This window comes from Vollenhovia emeryi, unplaced genomic scaffold (genome assembly GCF_000949405.1).
Source record: "Vollenhovia emeryi isolate VEMERY1.0 unplaced genomic scaffold, V.emery_V1.0 DF939384.1, whole genome shotgun sequence".
Classification (NCBI taxonomy): Eukaryota; Metazoa; Arthropoda; class Insecta; order Hymenoptera; family Formicidae; genus Vollenhovia; species Vollenhovia emeryi.
The window spans coordinates 59,923-77,209 of record NW_011966982.1 but is presented as its reverse complement, the minus strand read 5'-3'; the positions used below and the strand labels follow the sequence as shown (position 1 = coordinate 77,209).

At 40.6% G+C, this 17,287-nt stretch overlaps 4 protein-coding genes across 10 annotated transcripts; 3 read left to right on the top strand and 1 right to left on the bottom strand.

Annotated features, from left to right (window-relative positions):
- Positions 1 to 428: 428 nt before the first annotated feature.
- LOC105558092 lies at positions 429 to 3,737 on the top strand. 7 transcript variants are annotated; one of them, XM_012005609.1, is made up of 4 exons: positions 429 to 1,334; positions 1,718 to 1,789; positions 2,256 to 2,490; positions 3,045 to 3,737. In XM_012005609.1, the coding sequence occupies exons 3-4, from the start codon at positions 2,264 to 2,266 to the stop codon at positions 3,298 to 3,300; spliced, it is 483 nt and encodes a 160-aa protein (XP_011860999.1). In that variant the 5' UTR covers positions 429 to 1,334; positions 1,718 to 1,789; positions 2,256 to 2,263; the 3' UTR covers positions 3,301 to 3,737. The 7 variants fall into 7 exon arrangements, with proteins under 7 accessions (XP_011860999.1, XP_011860998.1, XP_011860996.1 ...); XM_012005608.1 differs by having other exon boundaries at positions 1,686 to 1,789; XM_012005606.1 differs by having other exon boundaries at positions 1,671 to 1,789.
- Positions 3,738 to 4,467: 730 nt separating this feature from the next.
- On the top strand, positions 4,468 to 6,811 carry LOC105558091. The gene is made up of 2 exons (XM_012005604.1): positions 4,468 to 6,159; positions 6,226 to 6,811. The coding sequence occupies exons 1-2, from the start codon at positions 5,946 to 5,948 to the stop codon at positions 6,324 to 6,326; spliced, it is 315 nt and encodes a 104-aa protein (XP_011860994.1). The 5' UTR covers positions 4,468 to 5,945; the 3' UTR covers positions 6,327 to 6,811.
- Positions 6,812 to 7,105: 294 nt separating this feature from the next.
- On the top strand, positions 7,106 to 11,678 carry LOC105558085. Its single transcript, XM_012005594.1, has 6 exons — positions 7,106 to 7,190; positions 8,547 to 9,875; positions 10,141 to 10,324; positions 10,475 to 10,872; positions 10,966 to 11,177; positions 11,341 to 11,678. Exons 2-5 carry the CDS (start codon positions 8,698 to 8,700, stop codon positions 11,171 to 11,173), a joined length of 1,968 nt encoding a protein of 655 aa, XP_011860984.1. The 5' UTR covers positions 7,106 to 7,190; positions 8,547 to 8,697; the 3' UTR covers positions 11,174 to 11,177; positions 11,341 to 11,678.
- A 311-nt stretch (positions 11,679 to 11,989) lies between these two features.
- LOC105558086 (protein scabrous-like) lies at positions 11,990 to 17,214 on the bottom strand. The gene is made up of 3 exons (XM_012005595.1): positions 16,078 to 17,214; positions 15,286 to 15,625; positions 11,990 to 13,609 (listed from the first exon to the last, which is right to left on the bottom strand). The coding sequence occupies exons 1-3, from the start codon at positions 16,305 to 16,307 to the stop codon at positions 12,284 to 12,286; spliced, it is 1,896 nt and encodes a 631-aa protein (XP_011860985.1). The 5' UTR covers positions 16,308 to 17,214; the 3' UTR covers positions 11,990 to 12,283.
- Between the last annotated feature and the right edge of the window lie 73 nt (positions 17,215 to 17,287).

The window sequence follows — 17,287 nt, the reverse complement described above, 5'->3', positions numbered from 1 at the left end:
ATGTTTAACATTTTTTTCCATCTTACATATTTAAAAAGTTATTTAGAGTTACCTTATAAGGATACATACAGACATACATACATACACACATACATACATACATACAGACATTTTTTCTGAATGTGATTTTTGAACGTTTTAGAACATTCTAAACATGTTTTCAAAGAAAACTGGAAAAAAATTTTTTTCACGAAAACAAAGCTTCCTCTATGAGGAAGCAAAAGTTATGTTTAGCTATGTTTAGCGTTTAATGTAATTATCAGTTTGTCCGTATAATATTAGATTCTAAGGTGACAAAGGCGGTAATACGTAAACACGTGGAAATGCTCGACTGTGTATGATCAAAAGTTTTTAAAAATGTATAAAAGTAATTTAAGTTATTTTTTTAATATTTATTAATCATTTTACAAGTCTACAAATACATACATATGTATATAGACAAATGTATCGGTTGCATGCCTACGCGAGGCTCGGACTGTAGATCCCCTTTGCCTTTCCCTTAATCCTGGCATGAATATGTCTCGTTACGTTACCAACTACCACTACATTAGTTACATCCTGTACCGTTGTATTAAAACATGCGCAATGTTTTCAGGCGATAATTAAAAAGACAAAGGTGACTGTACGTATAGGAAAAGTTAATATCACTTTACAATTAAGATAAGCTGAGAAAAATAACGTATACGTCTTTAAGATGTTTTTTAACATGCGTTCTGTTCGGGCACAGAGGAGTGTTTTTAATTTATTCGGGCATAGTAGTAGGTTGACTTACCTAATTTTTCGACTGAATAATTAACAATCGACGCGTGTGCTAACTGTGTATCGAAATATTATTGTAAAATTTGCTACTTACATAAACAGCTTGTTTGAAAAAATTTTTTTTAATCCATATTCTAAATTATTCTTTTAAAACAATTTGAATAAAATACGCTAGTATGAAAAGTGTTTGCGAAATATTATCTTTGATATTATAGATTGAAGATCCGATTTAACAAATTCTAAATAACAGATAGCAGTGCTTTGACTGTGCTGCCAGATTCCCCCTCCACGAGCTAGGCCGCGCATCAGCCGGTGACGCCGGTGTCGGCCGGAACGCCGGGTACGATTAGTCCGGCCAAATTCTAGCAGCACTGCCTTCCAGTTTAGGCTGTCTAGGAACGCGGGCATAATTAGTCGCACGGGAGAATCAGTGCGCTTAAACTTCATTTGAGTCCGTTTTTGTTTTTGTGCCCCCTAAGCACCGTAAGTTGTACATTGTTCCCCGATATATCGACTCTGGCATTTGTGTTGTATCGGTCTGAGTCCGAAGGCACTGGCTGCTTCGATCCGGTGGGGTAAGTACATAACCTTAAAACCAAATCAACTCTGATCAGCTCCGATGCCTTTCCAACGCCCAAGGAGAATCCTGTGGCTCGTCCGTGTGGAGAAGTTTACACGGCCATTTTAGTGTGATCATCATACTAAAGTATGATTTTTGTACAATTTCGTTATGATCTTTTACCGTCTTCCTATGTAGAAATAACACCTGCGTTTGCAAACAGTACGCTTCTTCTTCTGGTTAATGGCTCCTGGATCCTAGACGGCTCCAACACGGCCATGACTAACCAATAGTCTTCTTCTTAGACGTTGTAGAATTATAAATGATTAATTGATGGTATTATACAATGCAGGGGCCCGACTATCAGGCCTCGCGCGGGATTAAAAATTTTTCTTCTAGGTTAGAAGACGTGTTTCACACTCCATGCCCCAAACGGAACTGCAAACAGTACGCGCTAGAAGATTACTGCGAGTAATTGTCATCTATTTAATCTATCCATTCATTCTTAAGTGGAGGACACAAGTGCGATAAGATAAAAAAATGGAGATAATGATAGCCATGTTCGGATTACATATAATTAAACTAGAATCCCTCTAATCAATTTGGCTGACAGACCTGTATCGCAAAATGACACGAGAGAGAGAGAGAGAGAGAGATATGACGCAGATGTATGTAGAATAAGAGGGAATATGTTTCTTTCTCTTTTCTCGCATCATTTTGCAAAACTGTTGACCGGACTCCGATTAGAAGGACTCTAGATTAAACTGCAGTCGAGAGTAATTTTCGATACACGGTATCGACTCACCTTTTTATGGTTTACTTTATCACACTTGTTGTGTCTCGATTTACTGGTCTCTGCAAGATTCGCTACCTCGCGATCTCACGTTCAGGAAGATAGTTGACGAGTAACCTCATCTAACGTGATAATTTTTTTCAGAGTGAAACATGCAATCTTCGTTGGCGGATCAGACGATTGACTGCATGGGAAGATGCGTGGATAATTTGACCATGGAAGAAAGAAATCTAATCACCGACAATATACATAAAACTTTAACTCACCCAAAAGGCAATGAACTATTTGCGAGCTACCTGGCAATGTTTCCGGATAGTTTGGCTTGTTTGAATATGTATAATACCTGTACAAAATACCTCGCTGAAGAGCGGAATAGACCGTGAGTCTATCGCAATTTACACTAGCATGAATTTTACACTGAGCATTCATGTTGTAAAGTGATAGGTTCTGAATATTCTTGTAACGTTTGAGACTTGGGATTTTGAGGAAATATGTGTAGAAATACTGATTAGTAAAAACAAATGTTATTACACATGTCCCGAAATTTGAGGATAATAAGATTGCGACACAAAAGTTCGTGAAAAATGAAGTAATCAAAGTGCTTACCATTGTTTAAAATAAAGTGGCATTTTAAGTGCATAAATGTTTAAATTTAAAATATAATCGGTTATATGCGTTGGTTAAAGAGTCAGCTGTCCGTGTGTCGTACCTACAATGCAATTAGCTATGTCGCTTCGCGAAAATTTATCTACTTAAAATATTGCATTATTTATTTTGAAAAATGGCATGCACTTTTATTACTTTCTTACGAACTTTTATGCTGCAGTTTTATTATTTTCAAATTTCGGAGCATATTTGTATGTATATATCTATGTATATAAAAATAGTATAGCTAATAAAGTATGAGAAAAATTTAAAAGAAGGAAATTACAGGATTGATAAAAATTCATCTGAAGAATCACTGGAATCTCTCATTACCAAAGTGAAAATGGTGCGGGAGACTGCTGAAGATATGAATGATCTAGATTTCTGCCTTATGAAGCAATTTAAAGTGGCCTTAGAAACAAGAAGTCAAGAAACATTGTTCAACGTATTAGAAGCTACTAAAGAGCAGTGTCAAGAGTGCTTACGAAAAATGCACGAACGTTTTAGAGATCATATTTTACGGTGTAAGAGTACTGCGACATGAAGCTAAAATCTTCAATACCATCGTACATTACGGAGATCTGTGATCTGTGCCTAAATTTATTTCATAGCCCGGGGGAGAAAAAGCCATATGTCCAATTTTATTTAATTGTATCAAATAATGTCAAATGTGACAAAATTTCATCAGATTATATCCAAATTTTAATGCATCCACTTATAAGTGTATCAAATGGAAAATACGGCAGATAAAATATAAACATCTGACCACTATATCTGACCACATCTGATTTGATACACTTATAAATGGACACATTAAAATTTGGATATAATTAATTAAATTTTATCATATTTGACTTTTTATACAATTAAATCAAATTGGATATATGTCTTTTTTCCCTGGAAGATTTAATTTATTTCTGATTTAATTTATTTCTAGGCTAATAGGGTAAAACTTTACAAACACGGACCCAGCCCCAATGACCATGACCTTGGCATATGTTGTCAAGGTCACCTTACTGAGTGACCTTCAGAAGGTTTTAGCCGTCGCTCGTTGTTCGTTAAAAAGTTATGGAGAAAAGAAGTTTCGCAAATGCTATGTAGTTCACGATATCATGTACGTTTAGGATGGCCTCACGTGGAAAGTTTCTGACACCATATACAATTCAAAAAATGTATAAGTGTCTTTGAGTAATAGTTTTCGAGAAAAATGATGGAGTTTAAATCTTATATCTTTTTAACGAACCAGTCGCAAGTTTTATTCTTTAGCACGGCGCGCTGTGCGCGCCCCACCCCGTCCCGCCCCTCCCCCTCCCACCCCCTTCCAACCTCACCCCCTCCCCAGCCCCTCCGTTTTGTGTATAATTTTTATGTGTGTATAAGAGAGGAAGCAGGTGGGACGGGGGTGGAGGTGGGGGCAGGGGAGGAGAGGAGGGGGGGTGGTGGGGGTGGGGCGCGCGTAGCGCGCCGTGCCAAAAACACTTGCGACTTGCGTGTTTAATCAACTTTACCGCGGGAAGGAAGAATTATTCTTGGTCAATAGATATATGGCAGATATAATAACGGAAAATATATATTGTAAATATCTTTTATTAAAATGGATATGCCTCACTCATTATATCAAAGAAACGATCAATACGTTTGTTTTACATAACTTTTTAACGAACAACGAGCGACGGCTGAAACCTTCTGAAGGTCACTCAGTAAGGTGACCTTGACAACATATGCCAAGATCAAGGTCATTGGGGCTGGGTCCGTGTTTGTAAAGTTTTACCCATAAGATATATGGTTCCTTATATGAGAGCAATCGATTCGCAGTTGGCACAGCTTAGATTTGATCTCGACTGTCATCCTATGTGTATCTTTATACTAAGATATATGCATATACAGAGTGTTAATAAATCATCGCATTGGCGGTCGTCCTTCGTGGCCTTCGCGTGCGCCTCTTCTCCTGTCCGTTGGGCTCGCGCGCTGATTGGCCCAAATTATTAATTTTCAATAATTAATTACTCGGAACCTAATGATCGGATCGACTTGTAACAAACGGCATTTTTCTTAGATTTTCGCGCGCTATCCGACGTTATACCGCCAATGCGATGATTTATTAACACCCTGTATATTAACGGTCGCATGTAAAAAATACGAAGTGAATTGTAACCCTTTTAGGGAACAACAATGAAATGAAACAGCTTCTCTAAGTCATTGCATCAATCGTTTCGTGATATTTATTCAGTTGAGTTTTTAAAGCATTTAATACTGTTCCTCATGGCGATGGGACTTACAGAGAAAATAAAATGATCTTGTAAACAAGAACAAGTTTTCCTTGCGTTTTCTCCTTTATAGTGTCAATCAAATCATGTCATATTTAATAATATCTCTGTACGAATAATACAGTTGTCGATCTCAACGCCACTCTTGTTTCTATTGTGGATCTATTCCCGGAAACAAGTAGAAATAAGATAAGAAATAAATAAAAATCTATCTAATTGAATTGACAAATTGACGAAAAAGAAATTACACGAACGTAGCTTTAACTTATTTTTTTTATAAAGATACCTTTCGACATACGTGAAACGGTGAAACTGTATTAAGATCAAGGAAAATAATCGGAGAAACGAATTTAATTAGATTTCCATACCGGTAGAAATAATAAAAGAATTGAAATTAATATATTTAGAGTATCATACCATCGATATTTCTTTTCCGTTTACGTGTATGTACGTAATATTTCGCTGACTCTTCTTTTAGGGGTAATTTTATTTTTCAATTTCTTTAATGGGGCACAAATTATTTTTAATGGTTAAAATAGTGCAAAATAATTACTGAAAGATCTAACTTGTTGTTAATCACATTTGATTTTACCGATTCATTCCGTAGAATTCTTTATGATATAAAATAATACAAAATTGCTAAAGAAAGTTTAAAGTTCAGTATACTGTGGTTCAGTGATGTCAGACTGGTCGCGTTTTTGCGACAGTAACCAGCGATGTATTGGTAATACCGTATAATGGGCACAGGTATGAGACTTGAATTAAAACATAAGTTGAAATTTTTAAGTATTTAATATTGTTATTCATTGTAACGGAGAACTTATAGAGGCTAAATAAAATAATCTTATCAGCAAGAACAAGTATCGTTCTATTCCTTATAATACATACTTCGTACTTTCTACTGTCAAATCACAATTGACAAATGTCGAACGTAACCCATGTAGAAAAGCCCGGGGAAAGATACAGCGCGACAATTAACCGAATCCGCGACACCGTCCGAAAACTAGAAGAAAGCTTGAAATGTGCGCGGGATTTGGAAGCTGCCCGCTTTTTGCGGTATTACGTCTTGAAGTCTCGCGATAAAATTCTGACGGATGATGTGAGAAAGATTAAAAGGCGAAATGAACAGATGTTGAGTGAGTAAAACTTTTATTCGATGCCGCTCGTTTAGCTCGTAATACGTTCAGAAGGTCGCTCTTTAGATTTATTTCGACAAAGCGTCACGGACGTTCAGCTCGGATCTCTGGACATATTGCCGGAAACTCTGAGGAGAGAAGTGCAGAAAACGTGGCACCAGAAGTAATCTCTTTTATCAATTATCTCTTTCATCAATTAACGATTTGTACGTTCACATATTACATTTCAGATACGACGCTTTGTTATCACAGAACGAGCAATTAAAGAAACAAATTATCATTATGGACTGCGCGATGAAACAGAAACAGAAAGAGGTATGCATGAGACTTTATTCGTTGCTATAAATTACAATGTAGCATAGAAGCAAATAAAATATGTATAAAACACATCATTTTTCACGATACGCGCATACATATTTTTAATGTACCGGATACTAATTTATGCATCAAATTAAGCTTTAGTGTGTCAAGCTACGTATTTCATATTTCGCAACTCTTAAATCCTATATGTATGTGTTGTTATTCTCTTTGATATTTTATTATATGATTTCCAATACAAAAGTGCTCTATATTATAGATCGATATTTTGCAACAGAGATTAATCATCGCAGAAATAAATCTTAAGGAAAACACTGGAACAATTTGCAAAAGATGCTGGATTCTAACGAATAAAACTTAAAATATATATGACAGATGCTTAAAATCGAAACAAATTAACGTAAATTGCTTTTGAAAATAAAATAAAAATTTTTAATGAAATAAAATATATCGCTGTTTGAAAGAATTGTTTGAGTATTAAGCGAATGCGTGTTTTGAAGCGGTATACAGTGATGCTTGGCAGAGGTAAACATTGCGTCGGTAAGAAATAAGATAATTAAGGGATTTAGTTACACAATCTTATTGCGAATGTAGGCGAAAGATCTGTGGCTTCCCTATATGAATAACACATTCACCGATCTCAGCGGCAGTTGCGTGTCGGAATCGTTTCCCGGAAACAGGACAAATCTCAAAAATAAGATAAGAAGTTCCTCGTAAGTAAATATCTAAAGAACGATCTAATGATTAAGCTCGGCGAGATAGGTCATTCAGTCGATTCTGCCCGCCGCTCGAGGCTCAGCAACGTATATGTGTGTGTTCAATAGCTTTTCTCGTCATCCTTGAGGTACTATTGTTAACGCGTTATTTTTTTATAGCAGTATCTCCAGTAGGCATAATCCATTGACGACTGATTTTAATCAACTGGTGCCGATTTTTATAAAATTTTGAAAGAATCGTCGTACCCCAAACTTCGCGATTTTGGACTTAAAATTCATTCCATGCTAGACTCTACATATTTATGTGAGACATCATTTTCCAAAATGAAATTTATAAAAAATGAAAAACGGTCTTCGTTAAGTGACGATTCTTTACCGCGTCTTATGCAACTTCCCACACAGCACGGGGAACTCCCAGAGAGCTCCTGGGGAGCTCTTAAAATTTTTCATAAGCTTAACTTGAACTTCAAACGAACTCGCACAGAGCTCCTTGGGAGCTCTCAAAAGCGGACATAGGAGCTTCCGGGGAGCTTCATTTAAGCTCGCAGGGAGCTTAAATAAAACTCCTAAGAAGCTCTCAAAAGCGGACATAGGAGCTCCCGGAGAGCTTCATTTAAGCTCGCAGGGAATTGAGAAGTCATGTTTTAAAATGTACGACATACGACATACAAGAGGTAAGTCATGCAACCTTGGACACTTGGGGAAGATTGTAGCAAAATGCTGAAAAAAAGGTACACCTAATATGACATAATAGTACAGAGTGCTACCCCGGTGAAATGCAAGACACCATATATATGGATAATCAATCACATTTTATGTAATATTAATGTTTTTCTCATTCGTATATTACATAATTCGATATATAAAAAGTACTGAATAATGTTACTAAATTTCAACGTAATTTTTATTCTATAAAAATCTTACAGGTACTTTAGCTCAGCGAAATGAACTCCCTGGAAGCTTCTTTTGTCGAATTTTTTAAGCTTCCCGGGAGCTCAGCGAAATGAACTCCCTGGGAGCTTAATCGGAGCTTTGTGCTGTGTGGATTGTTACATACAATATGCCTATATGATATTCCTGACTGTGAGCTTGCCTGTGAAAAATTCTGAAAATCGGTCTAAATAGTCATCATTTATTTCTGCTTCTGCCCAGTTGATTAAAATCAGTCATCAGTGGATTATGCCTACTGGGGAACCACTATAAAAATAACGCGTTAACAATAGTACCTCGAATCAAGGGTGACAAGGAAAGCTATTGAAAACACATTTAATTCTAATCGATTTGACAAATCGGCAAGAAAAAAATACGCGCGTACGTTATTTAAACTTATTAAAAAATGTATTTTTTTTTCAGATACTGCGAAACTTTATGTAGTTTAAGGAAACCAATCGGAAATTAATCGGAGAAATTAATTCGGATTTCCATATCGGTAGAATCAATAAAGAATTGACTAAAACTGGTGTATTTAGAATTAATCAACGACTTGTAAAATCTTAGGCGAGAAATGCAAGGAAAAACATCAAACTCGGTTATTTCTAACGACAGTATGTATCGGAGATTATGGGAACTATTAGGAACTGCTTGCATCTTTCTATTTGCTCCGCTCATCGTGATCGCTGTGATCCTTTTATACGGCTATCGTTGTTCGGTCGAGATCGTGTTAAGATTCCAGTTGAGGAACAAGTTCGCTGGTCTCTTGAAGGGCACAGACTGTGTATGGGCCGTTGAAGATGCCGTTTCTCTATCCGTTATTAATATCTTGATGATATTGGAGAAGACCACGCGGAATTCGAACACGATTTTCCTGGAGGATTTCAGAAATCTCGTAAATGATCGCATCGTTTCGAAGGCCGCTGGTACGACGCTCGAGAAACTGTTCTATCTGCGAAGCCGCAAGTTCGGCTATTATTTTTGGGAGAGAAGCGAGGAGGTGGACCTGAAAGGCAGGATCAGATGGCTGGAATGTGTGGACGCTAGCTGCGACGGGTCCTGCGAGGATACCTCTGGCGAATCCTTCAGGAAGACTTTGGAAAACGTCTGCAATAAACCACTGCCCGACGATCACAGAGCCGCGTGGGAGATCCTCGTCGGAAGACGCTGTCCTAGAGCCAAGTCTCGTGTCGAAGAGGGTCGATTGTCTCCCGAGGAGTGCTTCAACACCGACACCCGAAAGATTCCCATGTTAATTCGCGTTCATCATTCCCTCGGTGACGGAGTGGCCCTCCTGGGCCTGTTGCTCAAAACGATCGCCAAGGAGGACGAGATAAAAGAGACGAGAGTAAAAATCAAGAGTAACACGTTGGGCGAGACGGGAGACCGTTTCAAAGAGATCGTTCCAGTATTGCGCAATTCGGAGAGGAACCTCCAGAATGGAGCGGATGTTGTGCGATTCTATAAGAAGAATATCCTTGCCGCATCGATGCCTTTTACTTACGTAAAGTTCTCACGAATTGCGCAAGACCTGCGAGATCATTTTCCTGCGTCGTTGAAGTTTTTTAATAGTATAACTGTCGAGTTGTTGAAACAGCAAGCGAAAATGTTGATCGACCGTACGTGGTTGAGTTTCAAAGATATTGTACTGACAATAAAACAAATGTACGGTAGATTTCAGAAGATTACGATGATTTTGCTTTCTTCTCCGAAGTTCTTCATTCAACAAGCTGTTCGGGGCATGGACAAAAAGTATGTTCAATATTTAATTCACTGTGCATTTAGTATTTAACGATTAACTACTCTGTTAAACTGAATGTCTAATCTTCGAGAAAATAGCAACCGTGAAACAATAGACGTTTAAAAGCTCCACATTTAGAATATCTAATTTTAAAGATTAGAATTTCCATTTATGATTTCACAAAAAACAAAGTTTTATCAGCTTTATTTAGTATATCTGCCTTACACATAGTATTTTAAATAAGCTTTGTTATCATAAATATACACGTTTTTACAGCGCTCTGCATGGCCCGCCCCAAACGGGTAAAAAGATAATGTCCCACTGGTTAGAGAATGATGTGACAAACAAATCGCAGAATCTCTTGACGAAAATCCGGGAGATAAGAAAGAATACAGGTGCCAAATTTGAAGATATAATACTGACAGCTTTTTCCATCAGTGTACACAAATATCATTTACGCGTAAGTATGCGTAAAGCTTTCAAGTAGCAAATAAATCTAAAAAAATCCGAAATATGTTTAAATAACATCTAGAAAATCAGAAAATTTTTAGACACTTATGTTGTACCGATCCGTTTCAGAGTTCTTGAAACATGTGCCTTTCTTCTGTAGATCAACAAACCAGTTCCCGATGCATTAACGGTCATCTTGCCGATAAGACTATCAATGCCCGATGAAAGTTTAACGTTAGATAATAAGTTTTCGATTGCTCTCTTGCGAATTTGTATTGCCAATGCGAACGGACGAACAGTCGTCGGGTCAAATCGGGATTTTCAATTTTTTGAGCGTCTTCAAGATGTTACAAGAGCAAATAACGAACGCAGAAAGAGTTCAGACATTCTACTTAATTTTTGGACCATGAAATATCTGTCGGCGCTATTACCGGTGAAAATGTTAAGGACTTTTCTTTTAAGTCGCAGCACGATGGTATTTAGCAATATACGTGGGCCGGAAAAAGTGCGTATCCTGAATAATTCTTTGAGCAACATTGCCTTCTGGATACCAAACAAGTACCGTATCGCTAAATTTTGATTCATAATAATTAACAAATAAAATTATTATACATCGTAGCGACATATAGATATATTACGATCCGTTTTCAGAAGTACTACCGCTCTCGGCTTTGCTCTGTTAAGTTATGGAGGCAGCGTACACCTGTCTTTAATGGCTGATAAGTCAATCGTGAAGGACGAGAGATCTTTTATGGAGCTTTTAGAAAGTACTGTACATGAAATAGATGCTGCTTATAACAGTATTATATCGATGCGCTTTTTAAAGCCGTCAGCTCTTCCAATAGAAACACCCACGTAAAAAGGTGTGCAAATTAAATTTTAAAGTTTTCCTTATAAATCTTTAATTCTTATATTTTGTTTATACACGTATACCAATAGATATTTAATGAATTATATAATAATTGTATAATCATTATATTATTTATATTCCTAGATATTTATAAAAGGAGTTTCATATATTTTCAGACATCGGCGTGTTTTAAGGAAGGAGTACGAGCGACTAAAATATTTTACCTCTTTTATACATCTCAATATGAATGCATTTATGTTAAGTATAAATTACTGTCATACGTTTATTAATAAGTTTTTTACAGAGTTTTACAGAGATTAATAATGCAATCTTTTGAATTTTTTAAAAATTATATTTTATGAAGTTTTTTAATCTATTAATACTTTATAAGCATATTACATGTTAGTTAAAGAATCGAAAATTGTATTTCCATTAGTTAATTTAGTATTACATAATGTATTTAATGGTCAAATAACTAAAAACTCTCAATACTAAAATAAAGGAATTACAAAAATATAGTTTATAAATAGTACATTCATCCAAATATAGAATTCAGGATATACAGGTGAATGGTAGTTTCAATCCCTTATCACTGATCACATTGCCGCCTCCAACAACTAACATTCTCAATGACTATGACGCTAGACGGATTAAAAATGTGATAGATAACTGTAGTAGAATTAATATATGTATATATATATATATATATATATAGATACGTGAAATGATGTAACAGTGTTAATCTAACAGAGCTAGCCACAGATAAACTCGCTTTAAATATTGAGAAATTATATGCAGTTGATTAAGATAACAGTGAAAAGTTAGTGAGTTTTAATAATTTTTTATTACTATACAGATACAATAAGTAATATATATTCTTTGCATGTTTACAGCGTTTACTTCATTTGTGCATAACTATATATATAACGTATTTACATTACAGTCTTTAAATTACACTTAACTCTTTGGCATTGCAATCAAATGTTCTTGTGGCTTTATTACATACGAGATGCGCGATTCAAATTACACAGAACGGACTTCCAACACTTTCTTACAATTGATCAATTAGCGTCATTCCGTCAACTCGACATAAATAATTTCCAAGTCATCAAACGTTCATCAACAGTTTTGCTTCCGTTGCACCGACATCTCGGAAGATGTAACTGCCATCCACTCGTTGGTCGTCGACTGGAACCATGTCAAACCCAAGGAATATCTGCCGTTGAGATTGGCATGTTGGCAATGGCTGAACCACCATCCGCCCCGATAGTTGGCCGCACAGTCGGTGGTGCTGATGTCCATGTCGCGGTCCTTGGCGCTAAACGCCATGCCGTCCTGATAGGACAGCGCGTCGGTCGCGTTGCCCGAATAACCGGACACGTGGAGCCGGTAACCGGTCTCCTCGGAATCAACCGTGAAGTGCTCGTAGTCGGCGCGCCAGTGCACGCCGTAGGTATCGGTCAGGTCGACCTGCAGTCTGCTGCAGTTATCGCGAGTGAGTCGATGCAGTGCCTCGTTGCCGATCCAGAACTCGCTGACCGGCGAACCGAAGCCGACCGAGTACTCGTTCCAGGTGCGATCGAAGTCGACCGCGCCGTCAATTCTGCGAGCCACGACAATCCAGCCGGCGCGACAGGAGGCTAGCAACGGTGCTCCGGGACCAGGCGCAAGCAAAGTCAAGCCGTCGCGCTCCTCGCAATTTCCCGGCAGGGAATCCACTATGAGACGGTACTGATCTTCCACCTGTTCCAGCTCGTGCGTCACGTTCGCCGCCTTGGCCAGATTCCGAGAAAGGTCCAGTTGACTGAGGGTCTCGTTCAAGGCGTCCAGACCCTTCCGCTGCACGTCGCTCTTCTGCTGCAGCTGTGACGCGCTCACGCTCAACGCCTGGACCGTTCGTCGAAGATTGCCAAGCTCCCCCCTGGTCAGCGACAGCTCGGCTGCCTTGCGCGCCGCGTTTATTTCCAGCTTCGCTAGCTCTCGCTTCACCTCGGAACGATTGGTGTAAACGGTTTCCTCGAGCAGACGAACCGAGTCGTACAGTCGCACCACGGACTCGTCCAGCTCATTCATTGACACTAGATCCTGGCTGGCATTGGATACCCTTCGAGAGAGCTCTGCTTGCGCCAGTTCGAGGCTCCTCATTCGTTCCTCGAGATGCTCGCGATCCTCGTATACCACCCGCTTCTCCACTATCGCTCGTTTCCGCGCCACCACGGAGATCTTCCGCTCGACGTTACGCAGACGCTCCTCGAGGCGAGTGCGATGAGCCAGGGCGCGGGAATAGCTGTGTCTTCGGGCTGACGCAATCTCGTGCGATCCGCTCACCTCGTTGCGAAAGACGTCGGCCTTGCTGCGATGCTCCAGCTTCTGCGGGTCCTGCCGCTGATCGGGATGCGTAGACTCGCACTTGAGGGACTTCAGCTCGATCTGTACCGTGCTTAACTGCAACAAATGAAAAAGGTGAATTTTGCGTCCAGCGCAGCGAACGTACGTCTACTCGCGATTAGTCTATGACGTCTCTCTACGACTGAGATCTCGAAAAACGAGATATAATGGTCGGTATAACGTTTTAACATAAATGGTACAGTAACTTCGATTAGTGAAACCATTTTCTCTCCCGCGAATCTCTTCGTTCCACAAAATAAATTTCTACCGATTCTCTCTTTAATTCGTCGCCTTTTTACAGACGGTCCTTGATTATGTGGTATGCGTGACTGTGCGTGTGCGATACACGCGCATTTGTGGAATGCGTGAGAGTAGGGCCCACAGCTGTCGGTCGTGTGGCCGCTGCGGTCGCCAGCGTGTGTCAAATACCACGGTGGACGGTAAGGTTCGCCGATCGAAACTGGTACGAAACTCGGAAAACGAATTTATAAACGCACGCAGATGCGTGAGCATAGAATTTCTCCCGTGCATCGGAAATTACTAATTTAATATTATCTCATTATTTTAATACGTAACGTGATTTCATACTTCTGGCGTTATTTGTATCTCTTAAACAACTAATTTAGCGAACACGTTGACCCATTATCGCTTCTTCTTTCGAAATAATTTTTAAAAAAATCCAAGAAACATTGCACACCACCGCGGAATGATTTCGCGTAAAAATTGCACGAGATAAATTTGAACTTGCAAACTCTCTACTGCTCAATGACCCACTTCAACTCCCATTCCCCGCGAATCGGATATTTTGCAATTCTTATATTTTATTATATTCGACTCGTTATGACGATTGAGAGTTGAAGGTAGAAGCATAAAGGGCGGCGAGTATTCGAGAGAGAAGGGAAGAGGGTAGGTAGGTTGGTGGGCCTGAGGGGCATATGCGTGCGGCCCGAAGGAGGGGCCCGTTGCGCGGGCGAGGCGGGAGGAAGGGAAGAGAAGGGAGAGGAGGAGGTTGAGAAGCAGCTGCCAAGCGGCAAAACGAGAAACAGGAACCAAGCAGCTGGCCGCCCCGTGCAAGGCGCAGGTGTACGGACCGTGCACCCCCCTTTCTTCTTCCTGCCATAAATACTAAATGGTAGCGGCAGCCGTTATCTACGGACGCCCGTTGTCCGCGCGCGAGCAACCGCACGCCGGGCCCTTCGGCGTGTATACGCATACCGCGAAATCGATCGCGGGGCCCATTGTGGCCGAAAAAATCTGCCGTGGTCGGCGAGCGGCACGCGCGCGTCTAGGAATCCCGGCGGCATTGGGGAACGCGCATTAATACGTATCTGTATGTACATAGAATTCATTATTCTACGTACATTCGTGTAAAAGAGGAGAGAATCTGACTCGAGCGACGCTTAATTGGCTTAAACATCTAGCGATTAGCGCCAAATTACAACATGCATCAGTTAAAGTAAAATACTTGAGCGAAATAATGAATTTACACTCGGATAGAAATTTTGTTCGCACGAAGAGCAGACTCGCGAAACGAAACCTTAATCCGCCGCTCCGGAATGAAGTGTACTCTTTGCGCGATAAGTCTCTCTCTCTCTCTCTCTCCTCTCATTCCTACTCCCGGTCTGGTTCGACTGCGCTGCAATTTGGTACCATCTGCCTATCAGGCTTTGCTCTTTTTTTTTCCTCCGGTATCAGCCTCACTCCCCAACATCTGCGAGGAGGAGACAACTCACCTGACTGCTGACGTCCGCGCAGGAGCGGGACAGGAGGCTGGCGCGCTCCTTGGTCGCGGCGATGTCGAGCCTGATGGTACCAAGGGTGGCCTCGATCTTGGTGATCCTGCCACCGAGGTCGCGCACGCTCCTGCCGACCTCGGCGACGTCGCCCTTGAGCAGGGCCAGCTCGCTCCTCATCCTCGAGCGCTCGGCGAGCTCCTCGCTCGCGTTCCGCGTCCTGAGCACTTCGGCGACCTCGCTTTGTAGCTCCGTCACGGCGCTGCCTAGCCATCGCACCCTCAATCGCTCGTTCTTCGCCTCGTTGCCACTTCCGCCGCGAAGAGCGTTCACTTCCTTCCTGCACGTGCGAGGGGATACGATTATAATACGTTTTTGTGGTAGCCTCCCCCCACCGTCATTAAAACCAGACTAAATCTTTTATTTACGATAATAGCAGCAGAGACTGACGTTATTTTCAAAACAAGGATGACACTAGGGTAAATCTATTCTCTTTTCCATCTTCCATTTCATCAAAATAACTGTCATACTATTATTGCCAACGAAACATTACCGCGCACCTAGATTCAGGTAGATCTTACTCTTACATTCTGACAATTTTGTATAAAAAGGAAACTAGGATCCTGGCCTTTGTAAAAAATTTGCCCGACAGAAACCCGAGACTTCGATGAACTTGTGAAGCTTCTCGTACATGCATCGGCCGATAATTATGCGCTTGGCGAGCTCTATACGTGTGTATTGTATTACGATACACCACGCGCAAAGAAAAAAATGCGGCAAATTGCGTCTTACCTCAGTTGCTCCACTTCATCTCTAAGGACGATGAGCTCTGTATTCTTTTCCATTGCCTGCTTCAGACTCTCCTCCAAGGCGTTGTAATCCTCCTGTCGGTGGTCCAACAGTGCGCTCACTTGCTCCTGCAATAGCTTGATCGTGCTATTGAGATCCTCAACCGCGCGCGTGCCGGCAATCAACGTGCTCGCGGCGATAATAGCTGATAACAGCAACCGTAGACTCGCCATGTCCGCCGATCTCTCGAGTGTCTTCAGTCAAGATCTCCCGACTTCTATACTTCTTAATTCATATATTCTCCTTCAGGGATATATTTTATTTTATAAATCGTGTATCGTGTATATTATTTTATCAGATCCTCGGGCTCAGAATTAACAGATCTCCAGATTTAATGTTTCCTAAGGCCCCGCATCTTGGAATTTCTCTTCGAGATCTCGATTTGGAATTTCCTCAACGAGAATTCGCCACGACTTATTCGGCGATCGACGAGATTCACCGCGATTCGACGTGATTTATTTTTATTTTTTGCACACGATTTATCCGATTGATCTCGAGATCGTCGAGTTGAGTCGCGAAGTTACGTGTCGAAGCCGGGGGGACTGTCGCAGCGCGCTCGATCGCTTCTCGAAAGCCTACTGGCGCAGCCGAAACGGTGTACGAGTTTTATATCCCTTGGACAAAGGTCTCCGCTCGGACCCGGTGCGGAGCAGGTGTTCGGCAACACCAGGCCCTCGTCAGGTATATATTGTATCGCGCGCGGCCGGCCCTATCCCCCACAATATGCCTGCTATGCAGCCCCCCCCCTGCCCACTCATATTCCGAGATGAGTTTGAGATCGTAATAGATACGTCGTACGAGATCGCGATACGATAAATGCGCGAGTACAGGGTGCTGGGTAATAAGCGCGTCTGGCGAAAATTTGTTCTTTTTCGATAAAATTTCGACTCGAGTTAAATCTATAGATTCTTCGGTAAATTTTTTGAAACTAATCTTCACATTTCTGATAAATATCTGCCCAGTCGAGTTGTTCCGTAAAATTACGATCTAACTGAAAGATTGGACGGATAACACTCTTGTTTGTTCGCGATTTTTAGGACAAGTTTAAATCCGAATCGCAGGAATGTGTCACGCGGATGTATCGCGAGCGTTTGAAATGGAGGATGTGGATTTGTTGTGTCGCCCAATTGGAGAGAAACGAGAAGAGAGCAAA

Excerpts from the sequence above, each read along its gene's own strand:
- LOC105558092 (XM_012005611.1), top strand. The coding sequence starts at position 2,264 with ATGCAATCTTCGTTGGCGGATCAGACGATTGACTGCATGGGAAGATGC. Across the intron at positions 2,491-3,044 it reads GCTGAAGAGCGGAATAGACC|GATTGATAAAAATTCATCTG; the intron begins GTGAGTCTATCG and ends AGGAAATTACAG.
- LOC105558091 (XM_012005604.1), top strand. The coding sequence starts at position 5,946 with ATGTCGAACGTAACCCATGTAGAAAAGCCCGGGGAAAGATACAGCGCG. Across the intron at positions 6,160-6,225 it reads GCGAAATGAACAGATGTTGA|ATTTATTTCGACAAAGCGTC; the intron begins GTGAGTAAAACT and ends GTCGCTCTTTAG.
- LOC105558085 (XM_012005594.1), top strand. The coding sequence starts at position 8,698 with ATGCAAGGAAAAACATCAAACTCGGTTATTTCTAACGACAGTATGTAT. Across the intron at positions 9,876-10,140 it reads GTTCGGGGCATGGACAAAAA|CGCTCTGCATGGCCCGCCCC; the intron begins GTATGTTCAATA and ends ACGTTTTTACAG. Across the intron at positions 10,873-10,965 it reads GCCTTCTGGATACCAAACAA|AAGTACTACCGCTCTCGGCT; the intron begins GTACCGTATCGC and ends ATCCGTTTTCAG.
- LOC105558086 (XM_012005595.1), bottom strand. The coding sequence starts at position 16,307 with ATGGCGAGTCTACGGTTGCTGTTATCAGCTATTATCGCCGCGAGCACG. Across the intron at positions 15,626-16,077 it reads GATGAAGTGGAGCAACTGAG|GAAGGAAGTGAACGCTCTTC; the intron begins GTAAGACGCAAT and ends TCGCACGTGCAG. Across the intron at positions 13,610-15,285 it reads GCGCGGACGTCAGCAGTCAG|TTAAGCACGGTACAGATCGA; the intron begins GTGAGTTGTCTC and ends CATTTGTTGCAG.